This window comes from Herpailurus yagouaroundi, unplaced genomic scaffold (genome assembly GCF_014898765.1).
Source record: "Herpailurus yagouaroundi ecotype Mexico unplaced genomic scaffold, PumYag 141, whole genome shotgun sequence".
Lineage (NCBI taxonomy): Eukaryota > Metazoa > Chordata > Mammalia > Carnivora > Felidae > Herpailurus > Herpailurus yagouaroundi.
This window is the reverse complement of record NW_024412396.1, coordinates 61,134,137-61,157,614: the sequence shown is the minus strand read 5'-3', so window position 1 is coordinate 61,157,614 and position 23,478 is coordinate 61,134,137. Positions and strand designations below refer to the sequence as shown.

The following is a 23,478-nucleotide window of genomic DNA, read 5'->3' as shown; positions in this document are numbered from 1 at the left end:
GCAGGGGGCACCTAGAGGGATTTACCCTCTAGCAGGAGGGATTATTACAGAGAAAGGACTGCAGATGTTTGGGGGTTGGCGTGCCATGTTGGTTTGGCTAGAAGGTCCAGCTTACATTCAGCATCGTCCTGGTTGGAAGATTCCCCTGGAGCCCGGGTCAGCCCTCGGATCCCCTCGGCAGCAGGGATCTCTGGCTTCATCAGACCCCCAACTTAGGTGTGCTGGTTTATTGAAGAACCCCCTCCCTGTCTTTTTAGATCTGCTTCCCCAATTTCTCAGTAAGTCCTTTGATTCCTTGAAGACTTCACTAATGAGAGCTATTAATAGTCTTTGCAAACACTTCTCGGTCTTCAGAGGAATGGACTGCTACGTTTGCTACACCACTGTCTCCCCAGCCTCGTGAGGAACAACGTGGGCATTCTTTTCCCTTCTAGGCTTTCTCCCTTCCTCCCTCCTGCACTCACTCCCAGCCTCCGATGGCTGCACTTACGGCGAATCACGGAAATGTTGCTGATGTCAGCAGCACCAATACTGCATTAGAGGAGCCACTCTAAGGGGGAATTATCCAGAGGGTGATGCTAAGAGGCAAAGCCATTTTGCGGGGTGTTTTGTGGAAACCGTTTCTCCCTTGCATGGATCTCGTTCATTTCTGTGACTTAGGAGTCACAGTGAAGGGAGAGCCATCTGAAAATGTTTTTCCCATCCCAATTTTTTTTTTTTTTTTTTTTTTTTGTAGGAGGTTTTAGTGACTCCCAAGCAAGCCGGGGGCACTGGGCGGCTGCACTGGAAATGCAGGCGGCTGAGGCAGCTTGCAAAGCACAATGTACTGGGGCGTTGGGACTCCCATCTCAGTGACCCTGTGACAAGGGCAAAGCGAGGGCACAGCTCATCCTACATAAACAGTTTGTTCTTAGAAAAATATAAATATAAACCAAAGCCCATGCTAGCTGTCCACGGAACTTGCTGTTCAAATGCTTTCCCCAGAAAATCCTTTTGTAAGTAGAGAGCTGTCTTGCAGGGGATTGTTAGATACAATTTTAGGTTTATGTACAGGAAGATACACCTCATTTCTTCATGACGTTTGTCCTGACAGCTGTCTCTGAGCAGGGAGACAGGGAAGCTTCCTGGCTGGCACCGAGAGCCAGCTTGGGAAGGAAACCAGGGGGTTTCGAGTGGCAGCAATCCCCGAGGCTGTTCAATTTCCCAGCGACGTCCGGCAGCCTGGATCTGGTCTCCGAGCAGAGAGAAGGGGTAACAAAGAAGGGGGTGGCTCCAGGTGGCTCCAGGAAGGGATAGAAGGAAAGGGAGTTGAGTCTATTAGCTGGAGAGTGAAGTGTTGAACTTGGCATCTAAGCTGGGCAGGGAAGGAAGAAAACACAGGACGGGCGGGGGGTACGCTAGACAGTGAGAGGTAGAGGTGGGACGTGTTATGGGGGTAATTATGTGGAGAGAGCCGGGTGGATAGGATGCTCAGGTCAGAAGTGGGTGTCTTTACCGGAGTATCTCTGGAGCAGGGACATTTCTTGTGAGGACGGCGTTCGGGATGTGGCCATAGGAGGAGGCCGTCGTAGTGGAAACCATCGGTGCTCCGCCAGCTCTTCCAGATCCGTCTTCCCTGCCCTGTGCACCCCTCCTCCAGAGTCTGTGCACTTCTCCCCTTGTAGCTTGTCCCTACAAAGAGTCCCTTTTCAGGAGATTTTTTTCTTGGTCTACTGGTGCCTCTGGCCAGGATGCTCCTGGGCATTTTTGTCCCATTTCTGTAGCCATGACTGACTGGGTAAGAGAAGGCAAGCCTAGCTCCCTGGCCTCCAAGTGGGACAAACTTGGAGAAGTAATTGATGCTTCAGGGTTCCTCTGGGCTCAGGGGACAGGGCTTCACCTGGAGTCACACTCTTCCATGGTTTCTCGCCCTTCCCTTCTCTGCCCTTATGGCCTTTTCCTGGAAGTGCTTCCTAAACAGAGTGCTTGCCAACCAGTCTTCATCTCGGGATCGGCTTCTGGAGGAACCTGGCTGAAGTGGATTAGAGATGATGGTCATGGTGATGACATGAGGGAAACGGGAGGTGTGGGCATTGGAAAGATTGTCTGTGGAACAACTGAAATAACTCAGGAGGAAAGCAGGACCTGGACGGAAGCTTCAGGGAATCAAGGGGAGAAGTCGGCGGTACCACAGCCAGCCACAAGAAGAGGAGGAAGTGAAGGAACCAGAGGGTTTGGGTCTCAAAGGAACAGGGATTTGGACACAAGAGTGTGGAGTGTTATATTTCCGGGACAGTGTGGCCCTGACATTGTGGGTGAGGGAGATTGAACAACCTCTACCTGAATGCCACAGTCGGAGGACAGGGTCTTCCGGGGAAGCCCAGGTGTCAGTGAGGAAGGTGGAGGAAGGTTCCCTGAAGATGCTGAGGAAGTAGGGGAGGTCTTCAGTCCTGGTGGCCCTGAGGTGTCTTTGGAAAGGTTTGGGATGGAGGAGGGAAGTTTGGATCAGAGCAGACGAAGCAGAGAGTAGAAGAGGGATTAAAGCTACATTGACGGGAATCAAAGCTACAGGGAGGCTTACATCCACTGGCTTACTTCGCCGTTGCTCTTTTCAAAAGAATTGGGTTCTTCAGCCACCTGGTAGGTGGTGGTTTGGCAGCCTGGACACTGAGTATGGAGCTTGTGATGTGCTCCTGGCACATAGTTGGCATGCATTTGTTGTAAGTGAATAAATGACACATCAGGTTTCTAAACGCCCCTCCCCTTTCATCCCCGTAAAACATTCGTGCACTTACCACCTCTGTATTTTATGCTCTGATAAATTTGGAATTTCTCAAAGTACCTGCGGCTACTTCCATCACCACCATTGGGTAGGATGCAGTGAACACGTTTCCCAAGGAAAGGGAGTTAGGCATGGGGTCATGGACTTAAGTCATAGGACCTTTCTACCTAATGGGTTAAGACATATTTTTCAGTTTTGCTTTCTACTGTGGATCTAGAAAAAAGAATTGCTTGGGTTGGTGCAACTACTTGTGACCTACGTGCTTGAGACAGCCAATACCCAAGGGAGTTTGCTGGGGTCAGAGGGCAGCATGTGGAGGGTGAGGCAGGGCTGGGGAAGGAAGACAGGCCTGAGCACGTGCAACATGGGAGGCCATGTAAACAGCTGTGGGAGTAATTGTGCGGTTTTAAGCAGGAGCGGGACTGGAATTTTGGAAGGACCCCCTGGCTCCAGCCTGATTGGGAAGAGTCCCCTTCATGGAGCCCAGTGAGGAGAGGTAATTGCTGTTGACAAAACACCTGGGAAAGGCAAACCTCTGTCTTGAAGGAATGGGCCCTGAAGATGGTGTGTAAAAGACTTGGCCCCAGGGTAAAGGAGATATTTTGGGAACTGCAGCAGCTGACATTCTTTTTAATCCGAAAGGTAGGGGAAAAATAATCTTTTTTTTTTTAAAGTGCTTTAGTTAATTTAAATTATGGAGGAAAAAACGTAGAGCAAGAGACAAAATATGTTCTTCATGAAGAATTTTGGATCTAGACAACAGAACCCCAGCTGGGGCCGCGTGCCTTTAGGCCTTGACCAAATGAGTCAAGACAAATGGGTCCATCTCACCAGCATGGTGGAGTGTGGGGCCTGTTGGAAAACCACAAGGTAGGGAGCCCCAGATCTTGAAGGAGGAACCGGGCAGTGGGAAGTGCCAGGGCTGTCGTGGCCAGCTCGCATGGGCAAGGAGGAGCTCTGGTCCTGGGCTCTTCCTCGTCTTCCTTAGGAATTGAACAAATCATGAAGAGCTCTCCTTGGACTATTTATTGTCTGAGAACACCTCGACTCTGGATGTCTGTCTGTGGGGGGGGCGGAAAATACTATAGTACTAGGACTGCTCATACTACCAGGTTCAATGAATTCTGCAGTCGGATTTTCTGTCGGGCAAGTGTGTGACATTGACCTCATAAATGTTGGTGCAAGGCAAATTTATGGATGGAGGCGTGAATGAATCCAGGAATGGAACAAATTAGAAGTAAGAGGATCTCAGCTGCTGGCAGTGTGCTGAGCTCCACACTGAGACACAGAGCGGAGAGGAAGGACATCTGATTATACTGGGGGTGGGCAGTCGGGGAGGACTTCCTGGAGGTGGTGACACACGAAGTGAGTTTTGAAGTAGGAGGCGATGCCGGCCAGATAAAGAGTGGGGAGGAGAAAGGTATCGGGAAGCAAGATGGCCCAGAGGGCGGCATTAGCAGGGCTCAGCACGCAGGGGTTGGGTGCTGCTGGGTTTGGCTGGGGCGAAGGTTGCCTGTGGGGGCGTGGCAGCGGGTGAGGCTGGGGAGACCGGCAGGCACCAGGTCCTGGAAGGAGCCTGCGCTTTTTTTTTTCTTTTCCCCCACCCTCCCCGCCCTCCCACCCCCCTCAACCCTCAGTTTGTTCTCAGTTTTTAAGAGTCTCTTATGTTTTGGGAGCCTGTGCTTTATTTGCATCACTGTGGTGTCTTCAGAGGGGCTGAAGTATGAGGTCCAAGCGTTCAGAGTCGCACCCGGGAGAGTGCCATCTGGCTGCCATGTGGAGGATGGATTTGAGGGGACAGGACCGGAGGCTTTCTAAGTGATTCCGGTGAGAGAAGACAGAGCCTTGCCCTAAAGAGAGAGGCGAGGACAGATGTGAATCAAGGTGGCAGCATGTTCTCGGCTCCCTCCTCCCTCCCCTCCCCTTTCTTTCAGCCTGGTTTCCTCTAGTCTTGGCTCTCTGTCTCTAAAGGTCCTCAGAAATTTCCCCATGCCTTTTTCTTCCATCTGGAAAGAAAGCTTAGGTGTTTCGAGAGGGCTAGGAGAGAGAAATAATTAAACCCAAAGGGAGAGCCTTTGCTTTGGTGGCATTTGGGGGACAGGGCTTGCTCATTTAGTGTGTGTAGATGCAGAGTCGCTGCGTTCTTACCAGGACCAGCTTGACCAGCTTTAAGGCACAGCCATCAGATGGAAGCTGGGAGAACGAGGTTTGGCTGTTGGGGCGTCTGGAGTCAGAGCAAACATGCACATCCTGTCTGCTCTTCTTAGAGGATGGCAGAGGTGAAAGCAGCCTCTGGGACAACTGCAGGCAGGTGGGGCTCCCCATCACCCCTTCCCTCTTCCTGACACCCACCCTGTGCACTACCCCCAGGGAAGCCTTTTGAGGATTCCAGACTGAGCTTCCACCTGGAGCTCTCCGGAAGCTCTGAGCTGTCCGTGCAGGTGGCCCCGGACCGATTCCAGACCTGGGAGGGCTGGGGGGGGGGGGGGGGGGGGCAGGAGTTCTTTGCTTCTCGCCAGTGTGTTGCAATCACTTGTACTTTGCCTGGGTCAATAGGCAGAGTCACATGACTGCGTGACAGCGGACCTCTGAGATGGCCGCGTTCCACGTTTCCAAGAAACCCTGAATCCCGCGGATGTCATTTGTTTCGAGCGGCCTGGAGGAGCGGAAGGCATCCGGGGTTAGGTGTGTGAAGACAGATCCAAGGATGCCACTGCTTGGGACAGGCTGGTCAGGGTCACCTGTCAGTGCCTCACCTGTCAAGAGGGGTAGATAATGACAACTGTTCTCCACAGGAGGTTTTGTGACGACGAACTAGGTTCACGTGTGGGTGAGACCCTCGTCAATTTTCCCACTGACTCTGAAGGCAGGGACGTATCTTACTCATTTCTGTGTCCTCAGGACCCAGCACAGTGCCCAGCTGACTCAAATGTTTGTTGACTGAGTGCAAGAATGGGTGATGCGGTAAGTATAGGGCCTGGGAAAGCCTGAAAACTTCAAAACTACTAACAGCTTGCTCAACCAAGAAGGAGCAGATTTGCACGCGTGCTCCCATGTCTACCCGTGTTTCGGTAAAAGCAGAATGGGCAGATGTTTATGAGGAAACCTTTTATCCTGTACTTTTCTTTTTTAAATGTTTATTTATTTTGAGAAAGAGAGAGAGTGAGAGTGGGGGAGGGGCGGAGAGAGAGAATCCCAAGCAGGCCCTGCGCTAACAGCACGGAGCCTGATGCAGGGCTTGATCTCATGAATCATGAGATTGTGATCTGAGCCGAAATCAAGAGTCAGGGCTTAACTGACTGAGCCACCCAGGTGCCCCTGTGAGGAAACATTTTAAAATGAAAATTAACTTACGGTATTATCTTCCAGGCTTTGCCTTCTCATCAATTCTTGGCAGTGTTTTTTGCTGCCAGATACTTTTCTGTGGGAGTCGTGAAGAATGATAGATCATTACTTTATATGACCCATCCGTTATTGATACGTTTTAGATAAAAGGGCCCTTTCCACCAAGGGAATTTCTTTGGTTCCTATTTTTCTGTTTCCTATGCTCCAGAAGAGGACTGACTTGGAAGTCATGTTATTCTCATTTTAATCCCACCAGCCCCCCAACCCTCCAACTGAGTCCTTATCATCCACCTTTCGAAGATAAGGAAACAGAGAAACTAAATGGCGGTCTCAAGGTCACCCAGCCACTGATAGATTTGGGACTGAAGTTCTGGTTTTTACTCCTGGTGATTTGGAAACTCAGGATTGGTGGATTCTATTCAGACTCTGCTCCCAGAGACTGGCCCTTAGCAGAGGGGCATCAGGAACTGGTCTGAAAAAGACCTTTCTCAAGCCCAATTCTGCTCAGCCTCAGGGATGCTAAAAGCCCTGGAAACATCCATGATGCAAGTCCGTGAATGAGTCCCAGCTACAGATGACCCCCGAGCTCAAGGCCGTCATTAGGCTTCCTCCTAATGGTTATCACCTGTCAGTGTGGAGGATGTCCCCTAAGTGGGTTGTCAAACCCCTGGAGCTGGGAGGGACTGTGACCACCACAGCACAGCGCCTCGTGCTCATTTGGCATTACACAAATGCTTGTTACTGAGGGTGGTGGTGACTGATGGGGCTTTTGTTTATGGTTTGAAGGAATCAGCAACAACAACAACAACAACAACAACAACAGAAAACAAACAATTGCTCTATTCAAGGCACTATGCCGAGAAATGGAGATCCAACCATTAAAAGACAAGCTTTCAGACTCTAAGGAATTTGTAGACTCGTCGGGCGAGGGGCACGCCAGGTGGGCCTGGAGAGTCCGGGATGACTTCACAGGGGAGGCGGCTTGGAGCTGGGATTGAGGCGGATGGGAGTTTCCCAGGCAGGTGAAGGTGGGGACGGGGCTGCCGACCAGAGGAACATCCATGAAGGGGTGAGGCGTGAGCAGAGCACTGCTGTGTTGGAGCACCTGCTCTTGGCTCCTGGGGTGCCAAGCGGTTTCCCGCTGAACACCACTCATCCACGTTGTATGCGCGGTTCGGACGTGCCCACGTCTCTTCCTTCTGTTCTTCATTCATTTTATCAGCGCCTCTTGTGGGAGGCACCATACAGGACACTGGGGTACAGAGGTGAGAGGGTAGACCCGGGGCCTGCCCTCCTAAAGCTCTAAGTCGAGTGACAAGTAAACAGGCTCTATTAACAGCACAGGGCAGTGAGTGTGGGTCAAGAGAGATCTCATCTAGTGGGGGTGTATTAGCTTCCTGTTGCTGCTGTAACAATCTTAGTGGCTGAAAAGAATACATCTTTATTATCTTATGGTTCTGGAGGTCAGAAGTTCCAAATCAGTCTCATTGGGCCAAAATTAAGGTGTGGGCAGGATGGAACCCTTCTGGAGCCTCTAGGGGAGAGTCTGTTCCTTGTCTCTTCCAGCTTCTAGGAGTTGATTCCATCCCTTGGCTTGTGACCTCTGCTTCTGTCTTTACATGTCTTTCTCTGACTGTCCTGCCTCCCTCTTAGAAGGAAATTTGTGATTATATTGGGCCCACCCAGATAATCTAGGATAATTCCCTATCTCTAGATTTTTAACTTAATCACATTTGCAAAGTTCCTTTCCTGTTGTAAGGTAACACAGGCATAGGGCCCAGGGATTAGGATGTGGACATCTTTGGGGGCCGTTGCTCCACCGTCCACAGAGGCCGCAGGAGGAAAGGGGAGGAAGTGCTTCCGGAAGTGGTATTTGACCCCAGATTTGTCAAAGATGGGTGAGATTGGAAGCAGGGAGGTCACTGAGGCAGCTGCTGGATTGGTTCAAGCAAGATGAGTTAAGGTTGGTAGTCCTAGGAATGGTGAGAGGCGCAAGGGACTGAGATACAGTGGGGAGGTTGAATGAATGGGAAACATGGGGGCAAGGCTGAAAGCAAGCTGCCTAAGACAAGACGCACCTCATTATCAACAAGGGCTAGTAGGAACCCGGAAGTAGTGTTTTGGGGGAAGGATTAGCAAGAACATAATGCCGACAGTGCTGATCCTAATTCTTAAATCTTTCAATCAGAGATTCCAGGCAGTTTTGGGTTCAGTAAGTCAGAAGGAAATTTAACATTTTATTTGCAGCGGTTATATACGATTATCAACAATAATGATTTTATTTGCTAGAATAAGATACAATAAAAGGTTGATTGCTTGGTTTTCAAGAGAAAAGTTGATTTTGAGGCCCTAGGAGGAAAGGCAGATGTTTACAGACCTAGATTCCTGGAGGTGGCCACCCTTCTGGCCAGGCATTGTCAGGGTCATTGGTGCTGTGAACAGGCAGGGACATCCCCGTGCTTTTATTTATCTTGAGTTCCCCAAGGCAGGGACTGAGCAGTGAGCGCTCTTGAGTGGGATTGTTGGCCCCACTTAGGTAATTGGGGTTGTCATCTCCTAATACCTTATTTACACAACAGCCAGGCTGCGCTATGGCAGAGGCTATAATAAGCATTAGTATAATGAGGGCAGAACAAAATTGAGGTGCACTGTCTGCTCACTGCTGCACAAGACAGATTTCTGAAATGCATGATAGCATTACGTGTGCAATGCTACCCTGTTCCTCCTGCCATTCCAGAAAAGCCTCCAGCTTAACATATTTATTTCCAAGGTAACGAAATTGCTCTAACAGAGACCAGGGACCTTTGAGAATTCGATGTGTTCTCAACACGAGGGGAGATTTCTTTTCCAATGGCTTCTTTTTGGAGGAAAATAGAAGAAAAATTCTATTACTAATAGATCAGGAGTGATTACATCTAAGTCACTGAATTTTCTATTGAGAAATGTGCTTTGAATCTATTTCTTCTTTTTTTAGGAAACCAAATTATTGGCATAAAAACGTCACTCATTATTCCTTCCCTCATTCTACTCCGTCTTTTTTTTTTTTTTTTTTCACTTTGGTACTCTTCTGAAACCCAAACTTTTTTTTTACTGTGTCTGAGCTTTTTTTTAAAATTTTTTTTCAATATTTTTATTTATTTTTGAGACAGAGAGAGGCAGAGCATAAGCAAGGGAGGGGCAGAGAGAGAGGGGGACACAGAATCTGAAGCAGGCTCCAGGTTCTGAGCTGTTAGCACAGAGCCTGACGCGGGGCTCGAACTCACAGACCGTGAGATCATGACCTGAGCCAAAGTCGGATGCTTAACCGACTGAGCCACCCAGGCACCCCTACTGTGTCTGAGTTTTGACTTGTTTCCCTGATGCCAAGCTCACCCTTCTTTGTTTTGTGACCATGACCCTGGATGAAAGGGACTTTGAAACTCGCTAGATGTTAGTCTCTCCTTTGCTCTTGGTTATCACCCGGTCCTCAGTATGTGGCCAGAGTCGTTGGGCGTCCATCTCCGATTTATTTCCTCTCCAAGTTGAATAATACGTCTGTATTTCAAATATGGTGGTTTGTCATTTATCTTATATATCGTTTAACCAAGGAAGCTAAGGCAAGAGCTGAAGTATAAATCACGGGCTTTCAGAATTGGACCTTGTAGAGAAATATAAGCATTTCAAACTCAATTAATACTATTTTTTTTTTTTTAAACCGGAACTCCTGGTGCCCATTTTTCAAGAACTCACACAGGCGCCTCACAACTGATCAGGTTCCCTCCCTGCCGGCTTGGGGAGCCGGTTTGTGATCCTCACGTTTGAAAGCTGGCTTGAGAAAGACATCTGCGCTTTGCTTCTGCCAAGTTCTGTGTCTTGTGTTCATAAACAAACTCTCTCTCCCCCTGTCCTCCACCCTGTTTCTCAGTGGCCGTTCCGGCAGCAGCACCCCCGGTGTGCCAGCCCAAGGGTGCCACTAGCGGGCACCACGCGGCCCCGCGCCTGTCCGTTTCCTCCCGAGCCACGGTGGTAGCCAGAATGGAAGGCGCCCCCCAGGGGGGCCTGCAGACCGTCATGAAGTGGAAAACGGTCGTTGCCATCTTTGTGGTCGTGGTGGTCTACCTCGTCACGGGCGGTCTGGTCTTCCGGGCGCTGGAACAGCCCTTCGAGAGCAGCCAGAAGAACACCATCGCCTTGGAGAAGGCAGAATTCCTGCGGGACCATATCTGCGTGAGCCCACAGGAGCTGGAGACGCTGATCCAGGTGAGCAGGGGGTGAGAAGGGACAGCGTTGGTTCTGTCCTTGGAGCTCACCGAGTTTCGCCTTTGGTTGAGATGCTCCTGATGGTCAGGGTGGTCTTCTCCGGCGAGGCGACCTGTGAGCTGAGACCTCCAAGGAGCCCGAGAGTAAGGCGCGTGATGATCAGGGGGAAGAGGGAACGTGCGTGCCACAGCCTTGATGCCCTGACGCGTGACGAGTGGGCTCTGTTTCGCACCACCTGCTTTTGGAGGAGGTGGCCGGAGGCAGCGGCAGGCAAAAAGGCTTTGGTTTTTCCAATTCATTCCACCTGTGTGTACTGATTAACTTCCTGATTCTGAAGTCTGCGTGAGCTGCTGGGCCAAGAGGGTGCCCTAGGTGCCACAGAAAGAATTGTAAACAAACAGCGTTGTATTAACCCATCTCAAGTCAGTGAAAGTGGAGTAAAGACCACCAGAGGTGGCATGAGAGGCTGTTGGTGACTTGGGAGGGCCATTGTGGTGGATTTATGGGGATACAATAAAGACAGCAGTAATAGGAATAATCAAGATTACTGTTTTTGAACATTTATTGTATCAGGCACCGTGCTAAGGCCCTTGCATAGCTTGGGTATTAAGAAAATAGCACCCATAAAAAGATGGAGGCAGAGAACTTTGAGCTACTACCTAGAGAAGCGAGGCAGTGAAAGCAGGGGTGGGGGTGGCCTCGGCAGGGGTGAACTTGGCCATGGGAGGGCCATGGGAGACAGAGAGTCCTCTCAGGTGGAGTGATGGGAGGAAGTGAAACAGGAGGCTTCAGAAGTCTGTGAAGGGCAGAGAGTCAAGTCCCAGAGGGAGGAAGTGAAATGGTCGGGGGCCCGGTTGGAGGGTTCCACCATGTGGGAGATGGAGGGTGGATGGCTTCCTTGGAGGCTGAAAATTGATTTCCTATCCTGTATACCCTCCTGAACCAGGAAGAGTAGGTCCTGGTGGATGGTGGTGACATTCATGGAGGCAAGGGAGAGCCACGTCTTTCCAGGGCTTCTAAAGTTTGCAAGGCAGAGGGATGGAAAAGATGGCTCCCACAACTCCTTCTGCTCTGGGATTATCTGCATTAAATTCTAAGGGTTACTGCAATCCAGGATATTGCAGGATTTGCAAGACTGGCCTGGCTCGTTCTTTTCTTTTCTTTTCTTTTCTTTTCTTTTCTTTTCTTTTCTTTTCTTTTCTTTTCTTTTCTTTCCTTTCCTTTCCTTTCCTTTCCTTTCCTTTCCTTTTCTTTTCTCTTTCTTTCTCTTTCTCTCTCTCTCTCTTTCTTTCTTTCTAACTGCACTGATAGGGTAAATGAATTTGGGGGCTACCTATGATCTGGAACCTTCATAGCAATTATATTCCTTTAAGGAAATTTTGATAATCTGACTTGACTCTTCAATACCTAGAAATACACATTCTCTCCCCACCTCCCCCTCTGGGAATAAATATGATTTCATACCTGTGTTCCTGTAATTTTTATGAAAAAAACCCTGTCAGATCTAAGGGTGGTGTTTTATATTACTCTTTCTTGGATAGCTTTGTCTTTGTTTTCTTCTTTTGTGAAAAACCGCCGTCAAGTTTGTGGTGATGAGAGTGTGGTACTAATCTGTGCTGGATTTAAGGCCTAGAATGCCATAGAAAAGGGGGGAAACAATTCTGGAGTAATTTTAAGTAAGAATGGGATTATACTTGTTGTGATGAGACCCTTTTTATTTAGCTGCAATACATATAAACGGTGGTCTGAATTGAATCTAGATTCATGCTTGAAATTTCCTTCCATAGACAGTGAGATCTTGGGGAAAAAGGTCATGTCACATTATCTTTGCATCAACGGATGCATCCGAAGTTGGATGCTTAATGGACTGAGCCACCTAGGCACCCCTCATCCATGCATTCTTTAACTTGCTATTGAACGCCTGTTGTATCAGGTAACATGCTAGGTGCTGAGGATAGAAAAGGTGAAAATAAAACACACCGTGAGCAAGTTACTAACCTCTCTGAGATCCAGTTTCATTATCAATAAAATGTGCCTAAAATCCTTCCCCCCTGGGGTGTTGAGAGGATTAAATTCTATGACTCACTGAGAAGGGCTTTGCACGTGGTGAGTGCTCAGAAAACACGATTGCTATTGCTGCTGCCACTGCTGCTTGTAGGATTGCTCCAGGAGCTTAGAGTTTCAGGCAGGGGCACCGTTTCTTTAAAGTTTTTATTTTAATTCCTGTTGGTTAACATACGGCGTTGCATTAGTTTCAGGTGTACAATATAGAGATTCAACACTTCCATACATCCCCTGGTTCAGGCAGTGGTTCTTAATGGGGAGGGGGGGGGGTTGCCCCCCAGATGACCTCTGACAATGTCTGGAGGCATTTTTGGTTGTCAAGTCTTGAGGCGGTGTTAGTAGGGTCTGGTGAGTAGAGACCAGAGAGGCTGCTGACATCCTGCAATGCACAGGACGGCCCTGGCCATAGCAAAGAATTATGCAGGCAGGTGTCAGCAGTGCCGAGGCAGAGAAACCCTGGAGGAAGAGGCATGTAACCCAACAACTGCAATTCACTGGAATGGAGCTATTATTTTTCCAGTTTTATGGCGATGTAATTGACATGCATCACTGTATAAGTTTGGATGTACAGAAGAATGGTTGGGAACATACATTCTGTAACGATTACCACTATGTTTGGTTGGCATCCATCACCTCATATAGCTACAATAAAGAAAAAAAGCAAAAAGAGAAAAAAGAAATCTTCTCCTTGTGCTGAGGACCCTCGAGATTTGCTCTCTTAACACCTTTCCTATATATCACACTGCAGCGTTAGCTATGGTCATCATGCTGTACTTTTTGTCCTTACTACTTATGGATCTTATTTTAATTTTATTTTTTAACGTTTATTTATTTTTGAGAGAGAGAGAGAGAGGCAGAACATGAGCAGGGGAGGGGGCAGAGAGAGGGAGACACAGAATCCGAAGCAGGCTCCGGGCTCTGAGCTGTCAGCACAGAACCCGACACGGGGCTTGAACCCACAAACGGTGAGATCATGCCCTGAGCTGAGGTCGGATGGTTAAGTGACTGAGCCACCCAGGTGCCCCTACTTTGGGATCTTATAACCGGAAGCTGATACTTTTTAACCACCTTCCTCCAGGCCCCCTCCCCCTCCCCTTGGCCTCTGATCTCTTTTTCTATGAATTTTTCTCTTAGATTCCACATATAAGTGAGGTCATACAGTATTTGTCTTTCTCTGTCTGACCTATTTTACTTAGCATAATGCCGTCTACTCGTGTTCCACTGTATATATTATGTACCACAACTCCTTTATCTGCTCCTTTGTCGATGGACACTTAGGTGGTTTCCGGGTCTTGTCTACTGTAAATAATGCTGCCGTGAGCATGAGGTGCGTGTATTTTTTCAAGTTAGTGTTTTTGTGTTTTCTTGGACGTATTCCCAGAAGTGCAATTGCTGGATCATATGGTAGTTCTATTTTTAAGTTTTTGAGGAACCTCCATACTGTTTTCCAGAGTGGCGGCACTGATTTACATTCCCACCAGCAGCGCGAGAGGGTTCCCCTTTCTCCACGTCCCTGCCAGCATTTGTTCTGTCTTGTCTTTTTAGGACGGCCAGAATGGAGCTACTAGAAGTACATAAAAATGGGAGCCCCAGTGACGCAGAGGTCAGGGAAGATTTTGTGGCTCTTTATCTCTTTTGGTCCCTATAACCGTTCTACAAGGATAGTCTTTTGTGCCCATGGAAACAGAGGCATCAGGCAGCGAGGTTATGTGCTCAAGGTCACCCCGTTAGTAAGCAGAAGATCTAGGATTTACTCCTGGGCGGTCTGACCATGCATCCTAGGCTTTTAACCACCGCACATGCAAACAGAAACGTGGACTGTGGGAGGAGATCCATTCCCTAGGTCATGGGTCAAGGGCACCCCAATGGTGAGTGTGGCCCGTTGAGGAAGCTGCAGGTGGTCAGTGTGGCCTGAGCTGAGAGGTGTAGGGAGGGGTGGTAGATAAGACTGGGGAGGCGAGTGGGGCTGGATTTGGGAGGTGCCCAGAGAGCCTTGCTGAGGAGTTAGGCTTTCTGCCCTGGGAAGTGAGGAGTCACTGAAGAGTTTAAGCAAGGCAGTGACATGAAAATTTGCTGTTGGAGGGGCGCCTGGGTGGCGCAGTCGGTTAAGCGTCTGACTTCAGCCAGGTCACGATCTCGCGGTCTGTGAGATCGAGCCCCGCGTCAGGCTCTGGGCTGATGGCTCAGAGCCTGGAGCCTGTTTCCGATTCTGTGTCTCCCTCTCTCTCTGCCCCTCCCCCGTTCATGCTCTGTCTCTCTCTGTCCCAAAAATAAATAAACGTTGAAAAAAAAATTAAAAAAAAAAAAGAAAATTTGCTGTTGGAAAAATAACTCTTCTAGCAAGGGGGGCTTTGGGTTGGTGGAAGGAGAAATTGAAGGAAGGAAGGCTCATAAGGAGACTATTAGAACATCATAAGTGAGACACAGATACTGAGATAACAGGGAAGGGGCCACTTTTTTTTTTTTTTTGACAGTTATAGCAAACTATTTCCTTTTTTTTTTAATATATGAAATTTATTGTCAAATTGGTTTCCATACAACACCCAGTGCTCATCCCAAAAGATGCCCTCTTCAATACCCATCACCCATGGAAGGGGCCACGTTTAAGAGAGTCAGATGAAGAAAACTTGCAAATGACTCATTCCCCATTCAGCAGAGATTTCTGGAGTGCCTGCTCAGTGCTCCTTGTTCAAGCAGAGGCTGCGTGGGCAGCATAGCGTGGCAATAAGCACCCAGACTCTGCAGTTTCCCTTCCTGTGTTAAATCTCTTCCCCGCTTCCCGGCCAGGTGACTTGGGAAATAGGGGAGTCACCCAGGGGCCTCACCTTCCCGTCTGTAAAATGGAGATAGTGGTATTAGTGTCCACCTGTTTGGGTCGTATGAATAGTAAACAAAAAGTTCAGTTACTTGCAGCTGTTGTGACTGCTACTATTTCTTTGTTCGGGAAGGAAGAAAAAAGCCAGAAAGCCCCTGAAGTATGTGCATCCTGGGATCCTCCTAAGGGAAAAGAGAAGAAAGCTCCTAAAAGGCCCTCCAGGGTTTCGATCCTAAATTTTGTCATTGACAGATTTTCTCAATGTGCTTCTGCTGTTGAAGTGTGAAGTCACCTTCGCAGAAATTGCTCTGTGAGTGCCGGGTTGGGTTGCTAACACCGAGGGGCTGTGTCTTTGTGGCCTGAGCTCAGGGAGGAAATGGACCAGTTTCCTATTCCATTTAGAGGGTTTACCGGGGCCATCTAGATCCGCGTCTTTATCCCGAGCCGTGGTGGGGACACTGATCACTGTCTGCCCCTCCTCCATTGTTCCTCCTGTAGTTTGAGAAACATTCCAGAGAACCTCAGGGTCCCAGAAGACTCAGGCAGCCCCCAAGGCTGGCACGGGTCAGTGGAACAATAGGGTGGCCATCATTCCAAGGTGTGACTGAGTGAAGGGGTGGATGTCATCTGTACCTGACTGCTGTTTACCCCTAGTGAGGCGTGTGGATCTTTCTAGTTTGATGCCCTGGGGCAAGCCACTTAACCAGAGCTGGGCCTCAGGGGTTCCACCCAGAGGGGACACATAAGAGCCATCCATCTTTAGACTCTCACCCCCGAGGCGACGCGAGGGAGTCTGCAGATGACAGTAACAGAGAGATCTCCTGCAGAGCTGTCAAGGTAATGAAAAATGGCTACCACTTATTGGTGGTTTACTTTCCTCTAGGCACTCTTCTAAGTGCTTCCAGGTCTGAGTTCATTTAACCCTTGCAATAAGCCTACAGATAGAGTTGCACTGCCGTCATTCCATTTTATGGATGAGAAAATTAATTCTAAGAAGTAACTGGTTCAAGGTAAGTCACAGCCAATGCATGGTTAAACTGGGATTTGAGCCTTGGGATACCTGACTCCAGAGCCCGTAGGTCTAGCCATTGGGCTATGCTGCTCAACTTGCATCAATGGTGAGTATCGCCCTATAGCACATCTGGGCCTTTTCTGAAAGCTTTTACCCCCAAGGAAAATACTGGAGGAAAAGGAGAAATTTTTAAGGAGATGTGGGCTATCTCACCTGGCACTGTAGCATTACACGTGTGGACTATATTGTATTTTCAAAGAAGGGGGTGTCAAAGAGGGGAAGGAGCATGGGCCTGAAAGTCAGGTAGACTTGGTCCCTCACCCCAATGAACCTAAGTCTTCTCCTCCTACAAAAGGGTGGGACAGTCCCTCTCATTCAGAAGCTGAAGAGGGAAGGAGGTAACTCACTCAGAGCACCCAGCAGAGTGCCTGGCATATAGCTGGTGTCCAGGAAACATTATTTCCTTGAACTTGATTTGACAGCCACCCCATCCCAAGAACCTCTTTATCCTCAGTGCTCTCCTATGCCTCTGTTGCTTATGTCCCTGACCCCAATACAATTGTCTTAGAAGCTTCTGTCATGGCTAGTCTCGGAGAAAGCAAGAACACCTTTGTCTTCTGTAAACCTCAAAGAATAAAATCATGAGGTGGCTTCCCTGACTGATGGGGAACCACACCCCAGCCTGGGTGAGTGATGATACGTGGCAGTTGGTTTTCAGGCTGTGAATTCTTAGATGTTTTAAGACTTTGCAGGTCTCCAGAGTAGCTAGTGGGGTCTCATGGCTATTTCTCTCCAGGTAGTAGCCACGAGGGAGAGGTGTTTCACAGGAGTGGGTGTAGTATTGGATGAAATGACCACCAGGGAGGACTCGGGATGTTCCATTGTAAGGGTCTTGTAGTGCAGGCAACAAGGATTCCTCTCTCACTGGAGGGGTCCCCTGGGGACAGCTTGTATAACGTCTCTGACCCGCCCCCCCCGCCCCGCACCCCCTAATCCCCATCCCCCCCACCACCCCAGTGAGCACACTACCTTGATGCTGGGAGGTGGACATTTTTCCTGGCATCCTTCAGTCCTTGCTTGGGCAAGTTGCTTAACTTCTCAGAACCGTCTTGACCTCAAAATGGGTACTTCTTAGTCATGATGGTCTCTTTATCTGAAGCAAACCTGAAGCTCTCAACTGTCAGCCAAGTCTGGAATTTCCTGGAAGTATGAGCCTTTGTGGGTGGGGGTCCCCTCTCATCCTGCTGTATCTTCCCTTCCCCACTTGGACTGGTGCAGGACTTTTTACGTTAGTCAACAGGACCTCTGCCACTGGTTTTCCCTTTATGATCTCTTAGGGATTTTTATCCTTTGCTAATAAGTGATTAGAGTGTTAGATACTTTGCTCAGGACTCTGGCCTACTGACTCATTTTACTAGCTCTGCTCTTTGGGCCTGACTCCACCATGATTTGGTGGGACATGATTTCATTTAAGGTACAAGAGGCTGCAGGAGAGGATGGGGTACTGTGTCGTGTCCTGGGCGTGGACCTTTAATGCTGCCATGGTAACCAAAGCCGCTATTCTGCAGATAAGGGCGGGCCAGAGATCAGGAGCTGCCAAACTGTTTTCTCCAGGAGCAGGAGATGTTAGTTAATTTGCATGAGCCATGAACATTTCCCAAGGCTGTGACATTTACCATTCCCTTCTTCTTTCAAGCTCCAAATCCCTTACTCCATTACTCATTCATTCATTCATTCATTCATTCATTCAACAAATTTACTGATTTCCTGCCCTGCGCCAACTTCAGTGCTAAGTCCTGGGGACATAATGGTGAATAAAAGGTGGACGTAGTCCCTGACCTCTTGGAGTTTATAACTAGAATGACCGAACATCCCAGTTTTTGTGGTTCTGGAATAATAATAGCGTCTCTGTCTCTGTCGCAAGTATCCTGGTTTGAAAGATAAATCATATGGCTACCCTACTGATAGGTAGTAGGGGAGGCAAATCTTGTGCGTGTGACCACACAAATTAGTATAAATAAAACCGCCATGAGTGAATGCTGCGGACGGGATGGAGCCGTGGGGCATGTGAGCAGGAGGTCTGACAGAGGGGGCACGGGGAGTCCAGGTGGGGCAGCTGAGTGCCAAGGCCCTGTGGTGGAAGGGTGCCCGGGGTGTCTGGGGACTTGAGAGAAGAGGAGCATTTATGGCTGGAGGGGAGTTAGCAAGGTAGGAGGTTGGTAGGAGGTTGGACTGGGAGCAGGGGCAAGGGGAGCAAACCGCGCGGGGCCTGATGTTGGACTTTATCCTGAGCGCACTGGGAAGCTGTGGCCGTGTTTCAGGCAGCAGGGTGACATGATGTGATCAGTCACCAGTTTGCCATTTGGGTCCCTTATCTCGATCCAAAGGGTTGCAGTGGTAGTCAAAGAGCTGGCTTTAAATCATTCATTCATCCATTCATTCATTCATTTAGTAACTACACATTCACGGAGTACCAACTATGGCACTCTGCTAAGTGTTACGCTTTGGATTTCTGAATCATTTGCCTTCAGAGGTACCCAAACTCAAGTCTTCAGGGAGGCCGTCGTGTACCCTCCATGGCGTGAGGTGCTCTGCTTGGCCCTGTGGCATCAATCACTCACATTTGCCTCCACGCTTAATAGACTCTATTGAGTGACTACTGTCTTTCTCATCCGTCTCCTTCCCACAGCTGTAAGGTCTTCCAGGTTGAGTCTGTGTCTTTTATCCTTATGTCGCTCATGCCTGGCACAAGTAGCTGGCCCACAGAAGATGCTCAAGGCTTGAGGAATGAAGGAATAGGGATTTTCATATCTGTTTTGGAGACCAAGAGCCCTTCATTTCAAACCTTCACAGAAGCGAAGCAGAAAATTTGTTTCTGGGCAATAGAAGCCCTTTCTTTTCAGCCTTGTTGTCAACAGTACTTCTCTTAAAGCATATTCCTGTCTTTTTTTCCTGCATGAGCAGATTCCCTTGGTGTCCATAACCTCCAAAGTTTATGTATTTAGGAATGCAGCGATTTAAGAGAAGCGTGGCACTGGAGACACCGATTCAGCAGTCTGCGGAAATCCGTGCTGTGAGTCAGAGAGCAGAGCCAGCTAAGCCTTGTCCTTCCCTGCCCCGGGCCATCACTTCTTCCAAGCAGCTTTTGGGCAAGAAGTTTAGGCCACAGCTGAGGCAGCAGGTGACCTCTGCTGAGTGCAGGTTTGGGTCCTTTGTGCCCAAGGACGCAGCCCTGACAAATTGAAGTGACTCCTCCTGGTGGGTGTCCCGAAGTCAGAGGCACTGCCATTTCTCCAGTGAAGCAGTCATACACAAGATTGTTCAGTGCACGCAGGGTTGGGCCTGCAGCCCCTGGCCTGTCTCTACAGGCCTCCAGTTCATTATTATTATTGTTTTCATCCCGGAGGTTGTGATTCCATCAGTGTTTAGTGAAGTCCTGAAGCTTTTAAGCCAGAAATTAAAGAGCTATTGGAAATTGGCATGCTACTGGAAAAATGAATTTGCAAATGAGGATTGTGTTCCAAAAAAAAAAAAAAAAACCAAAAAAACAAAAAAACAACTCCCATAAAAATAAAACAAAAACCCAGCAATGAGTGGTACGGCATCCACATTTCTGTACAAATGTGCATGTGTCTGCTTCTCGTTTAAAGTGAAGAGAAAATCTTATTTAACGAGATTTTGATGGCGTGCGGCTCATTTAATTATTTTCATTATTTATAATCAGATGTATTCATTTAGATAACTAATATTTACTGAATGCTTGTCACGAAGCAGGTGCTGTGTTAGACTCTTGTGATTAGAAAACAAATAACAGGGGCGCCTGGGTGGCTCAGTCGGTTAAGCGTCCGACTTTGGCTCAGGTCATGATCTCGCGGTTCCTGAGTTCAAGCCCCGCGTCAGGCTCTATGCTGACCGCTCAGAGCCTGGAGCCTGTTTCAGATTCTGTATCTCCCTCTCTCTCTGACCCTCCCCTGTTCATGCTCTGTCTCTGTCTCTGTCTCAAAAATAAATAAACGTTAAAAAAATATTTAAAAAAATAGAAAAAGAAAACAAATAACAGAAGATGCAAGATGGCTACTCCCTGTCCTCCAGAAGCTCCCAGTCTGGTATTAATTGTATCATTAGCTAACACTTGCATGGTGTTTACTGAGGCCAGGCACTGCTGTAAATACTTTATCATTTAATGTTGACATGATCCTTTGAGGTGAGGGTAAGAAACTGACGGGAGGAGTTAAGTAACTTGCCCAAGCTTGACTGAGAGGTAGAACTGGGATCTGGAGATGGGGAGTCTGGCCCCAGAATCTGTGCTTTTTAAAAAAATTTTTAAAAAAATGTTTATTTATTTTTGAGAGAAAGAGAGACACAGCATGAATGGGGGAGGGGTAGAGAGAGAGGGAGACACAGAATCCGAAGCAGGCTCCGGGCTCTGAGCTATCAGCACAGAGCCCAACATGGGGCTCGAACCCACAAATCGTGAGATCATGACCTGAGCCAAAGTCAGACACTTAACCGACTGAGCCACCTAGGCACCCCCAGTATCTGTGCTTTTTAACCACAATGTTCTACTAATGGTCAGAGGAGACCAACTTGTCTTGATAGTTGGAATCCAGTATGGCCATTGCTGGAAGATAAGGAAACACTTGGGCCCTTATTCACAGAGCAGGAGTCTATGTCTCAACCTGTGGGACCTTCAAAAGGACCTTCATTCACCTGTGAGGACGGCAGAGGGTCATGATTACCTGTTGGTTGTGCTCTAGAGAGACGTTGTGTCTTCACATAAAGGTATTGAGGCTGGGTCAGGTATATTCTGTTTAAAACCAAAGTACATGAGTTGTCATTCAGATCTGTGGTGAAGAGTAACTTCTTAGTCTTTGCTGAGAACAAGGAAATTCCTTTCCTTCTCAGTGGACAGAAGAGATGGAAATCTTGCTGATGCCAGGTTAACTTTATGGAGTGAGGAGTTAACCTTTCATTCTTTGAGAAATGAGGACCAGATCACAAATTCTTCTCTATATTGTCCTATTTCATGTGGGAGAAAGTGACTTAGCAGATGAGCTTTAGAAAAATGTTTGCACAGTGGACAGAGAGGTGTCTGTGGGAGACAGGAGAAGGCATAGTTGAAGGAGTGTGCCTTTAACCAGTCCCGGCTCTGCCACTTACCAGCTACTACAACTGTGGCCAAGTTACTTTTGCTTTCTCTTGTCTCATTTAGACAAGAGATGGAATTAATAACATGACTTTTTATAACAGGGTTTTTGTGAGGGTTGAATAAGAGAAGAAGGTGCATTTCAAATGCTGGCTACTATGATTATTTTTGTGAGTATTCTAGAGCTTTCTCCAAAGTCTCTGGGATTGTCTCCACTTCCTTCTTGTTTCCAGATCAAATCATGCTCATTAGACACTGGTGCTGGTTATAGGTGCTGGCATGTTGTCTACAGAGGCACGGGAAATGAAGTATTAATTTGGGATTCATATTGAACACTCAAGAGCAAGACTCTTAGAAGAGTCTAAGTTAATAGCTACAATGAAAACAAGATAGCAGAAGCATCTCTCTTTCATGATGTTATGAACCATCTCTTAGATTTCAGGGTCTCTTGAATGCCATAGCAATGGAAGGAATTAGCTCACGTTGCTGTGAATCCGAATTCCTGGAGTTCCTTCTGTAGCCCACTAAATTCCCCCTCCCCACCTCTGAAATTGTGGACGGACTCATGTTTGATAGGAATGATCTCAAGTGCAGAGAGAATGGGGCATATGTCAAACATTCTCTGCAGGACCGGGGTGACTTTTGAGTATCACTTGGCAAATTGGTTACTGAGTCTGTACAGGATGAGTCCAAACTGGGATGAAAGGGTGACAGTTCGTCAGGAAGCTTATTGATCTTACTGGAGCATGGATGATACTCTACTTCCTAATGAGCTTGTTGCTTTCCTCATGGTTTAAAATTTCTCTTATTTCTTCCTCCCATGTAGTCAGAGAGAGAGAGAGAGAGAGAGAGAGAGAGAGAGAGAGAGAGAGAGAAAATTGATTCTACATTGTAAGGCACAATTTGGAAGGTAAAAGAGATCCCCAAATATGGCTTGACCCCACATGACAATATATAGATATATTAGTCATTAGTGTATAGCCAGATGCTAATGAATTGAGTTTTAGAACATTACCCCACCAAAGAATTAAGTAGTGGTAGCAAGAAAGTTACTTATCTAAGACCATAGGCTCTGGGTATATGGTCCAGTTAATTCAGATTTGCTCTTTTATTCCCTAAACAGATTCTCTACTGTTCTCTCCATTCTGCAGGTGGCCTTCCCTTTAGATTTATAACCAGGCTGTAAAGTGTTGATGAAAGCTTGCTGTCAGGGACCCGAGGAAGGGCTAATATTTGCACATAACTTGATACTTAGGATGGCAGGAAAATAAACATCGTCATAATATTCACCAAGGCACAGAAGGTGCCTCTCTCTTTTTCTCTTTATGGTCTGGACATAAAAAGTTTTTGTTGGCATTTCTTTGTGGGAGATGCTGAGGTCGTATGGCTGTAGGATGGCCAGCACAGGCAGAGGGCCACGTTGACCATCCGCCAGGTGGGAGGGGAAGGCACAGGCATATCAGTCCCCTCTCCCTTCTCCCTCCACCTTTCATAGATGCTTGAGGGGTTCCAGCCTGGGTGGGATCCAGCCTGCTGTCTGCAAGGCAGGGAGCTGGGCCAAGAGGGTCCAGGATGGGGAGAAAGAAGAACACCGAGGATGGAGAGAGTCTTCCTTTCCGGCATTTAGGAAGCAATTCTGTTGGCAATTCTTAAAAAAAAAAAAAAAAAAAAAATGTTTTTTAATGTTTATTTAGTTTTGAGAGAGAAGGGGAGGAGCAGAGAGAGAGGGAAACACAGAATCTGTAGCAGGCTCCAGTCTCTGCTCTGTCAGCACAGAGCCCAACGCGGGGCTCAAACTCGTGAACCATGAGATCATGACCTGAGTGAGGCAAAGTCAGACGCTTAACCAACTGAGCCACCCAGGTGCCCCTCCCATTGACAATTCTAATAGCAGCCACTGGCTCACTTTGCCGTGCCCTAGATGTGGGACCATGGTCGAGGTACTTCCCTCTTCTAAATCTCATGTGTCCCACATGAAGATAGTGATGCCTGTCTCACAGGATCATCATGAGGGTTAACTGAGTCACTCTGTGCACTAGTAAGTGCTCAGAAAGGATTCCTGCTATCATTAGTATTATTATATATGAAATGACAAG

At 48.0% G+C, this 23,478-nt stretch overlaps 1 protein-coding gene across 3 annotated transcripts in view; it reads left to right on the top strand.

The window, feature by feature from the left end:
* Positions 1-23,478, top strand: part of KCNK10 (potassium two pore domain channel subfamily K member 10) — a 133,362-nt gene that overhangs the window by 49,384 nt on the left and 60,500 nt on the right. For 2 of the 3 annotated variants that reach the window (XM_040477939.1, XM_040477938.1), the window contains exon 2: positions 10,011-10,345. In XM_040477939.1, the coding sequence (XP_040333873.1) occupies positions 10,121-10,345 (225 nt within the window). In that variant the 5' untranslated portion in view covers positions 10,011-10,120. Of the gene's footprint in view, positions 1-5,299; positions 5,726-10,010; positions 10,346-23,478 lie in introns of those variants that run through there. The other variant, XM_040477940.1, reaches the window with a different exon arrangement.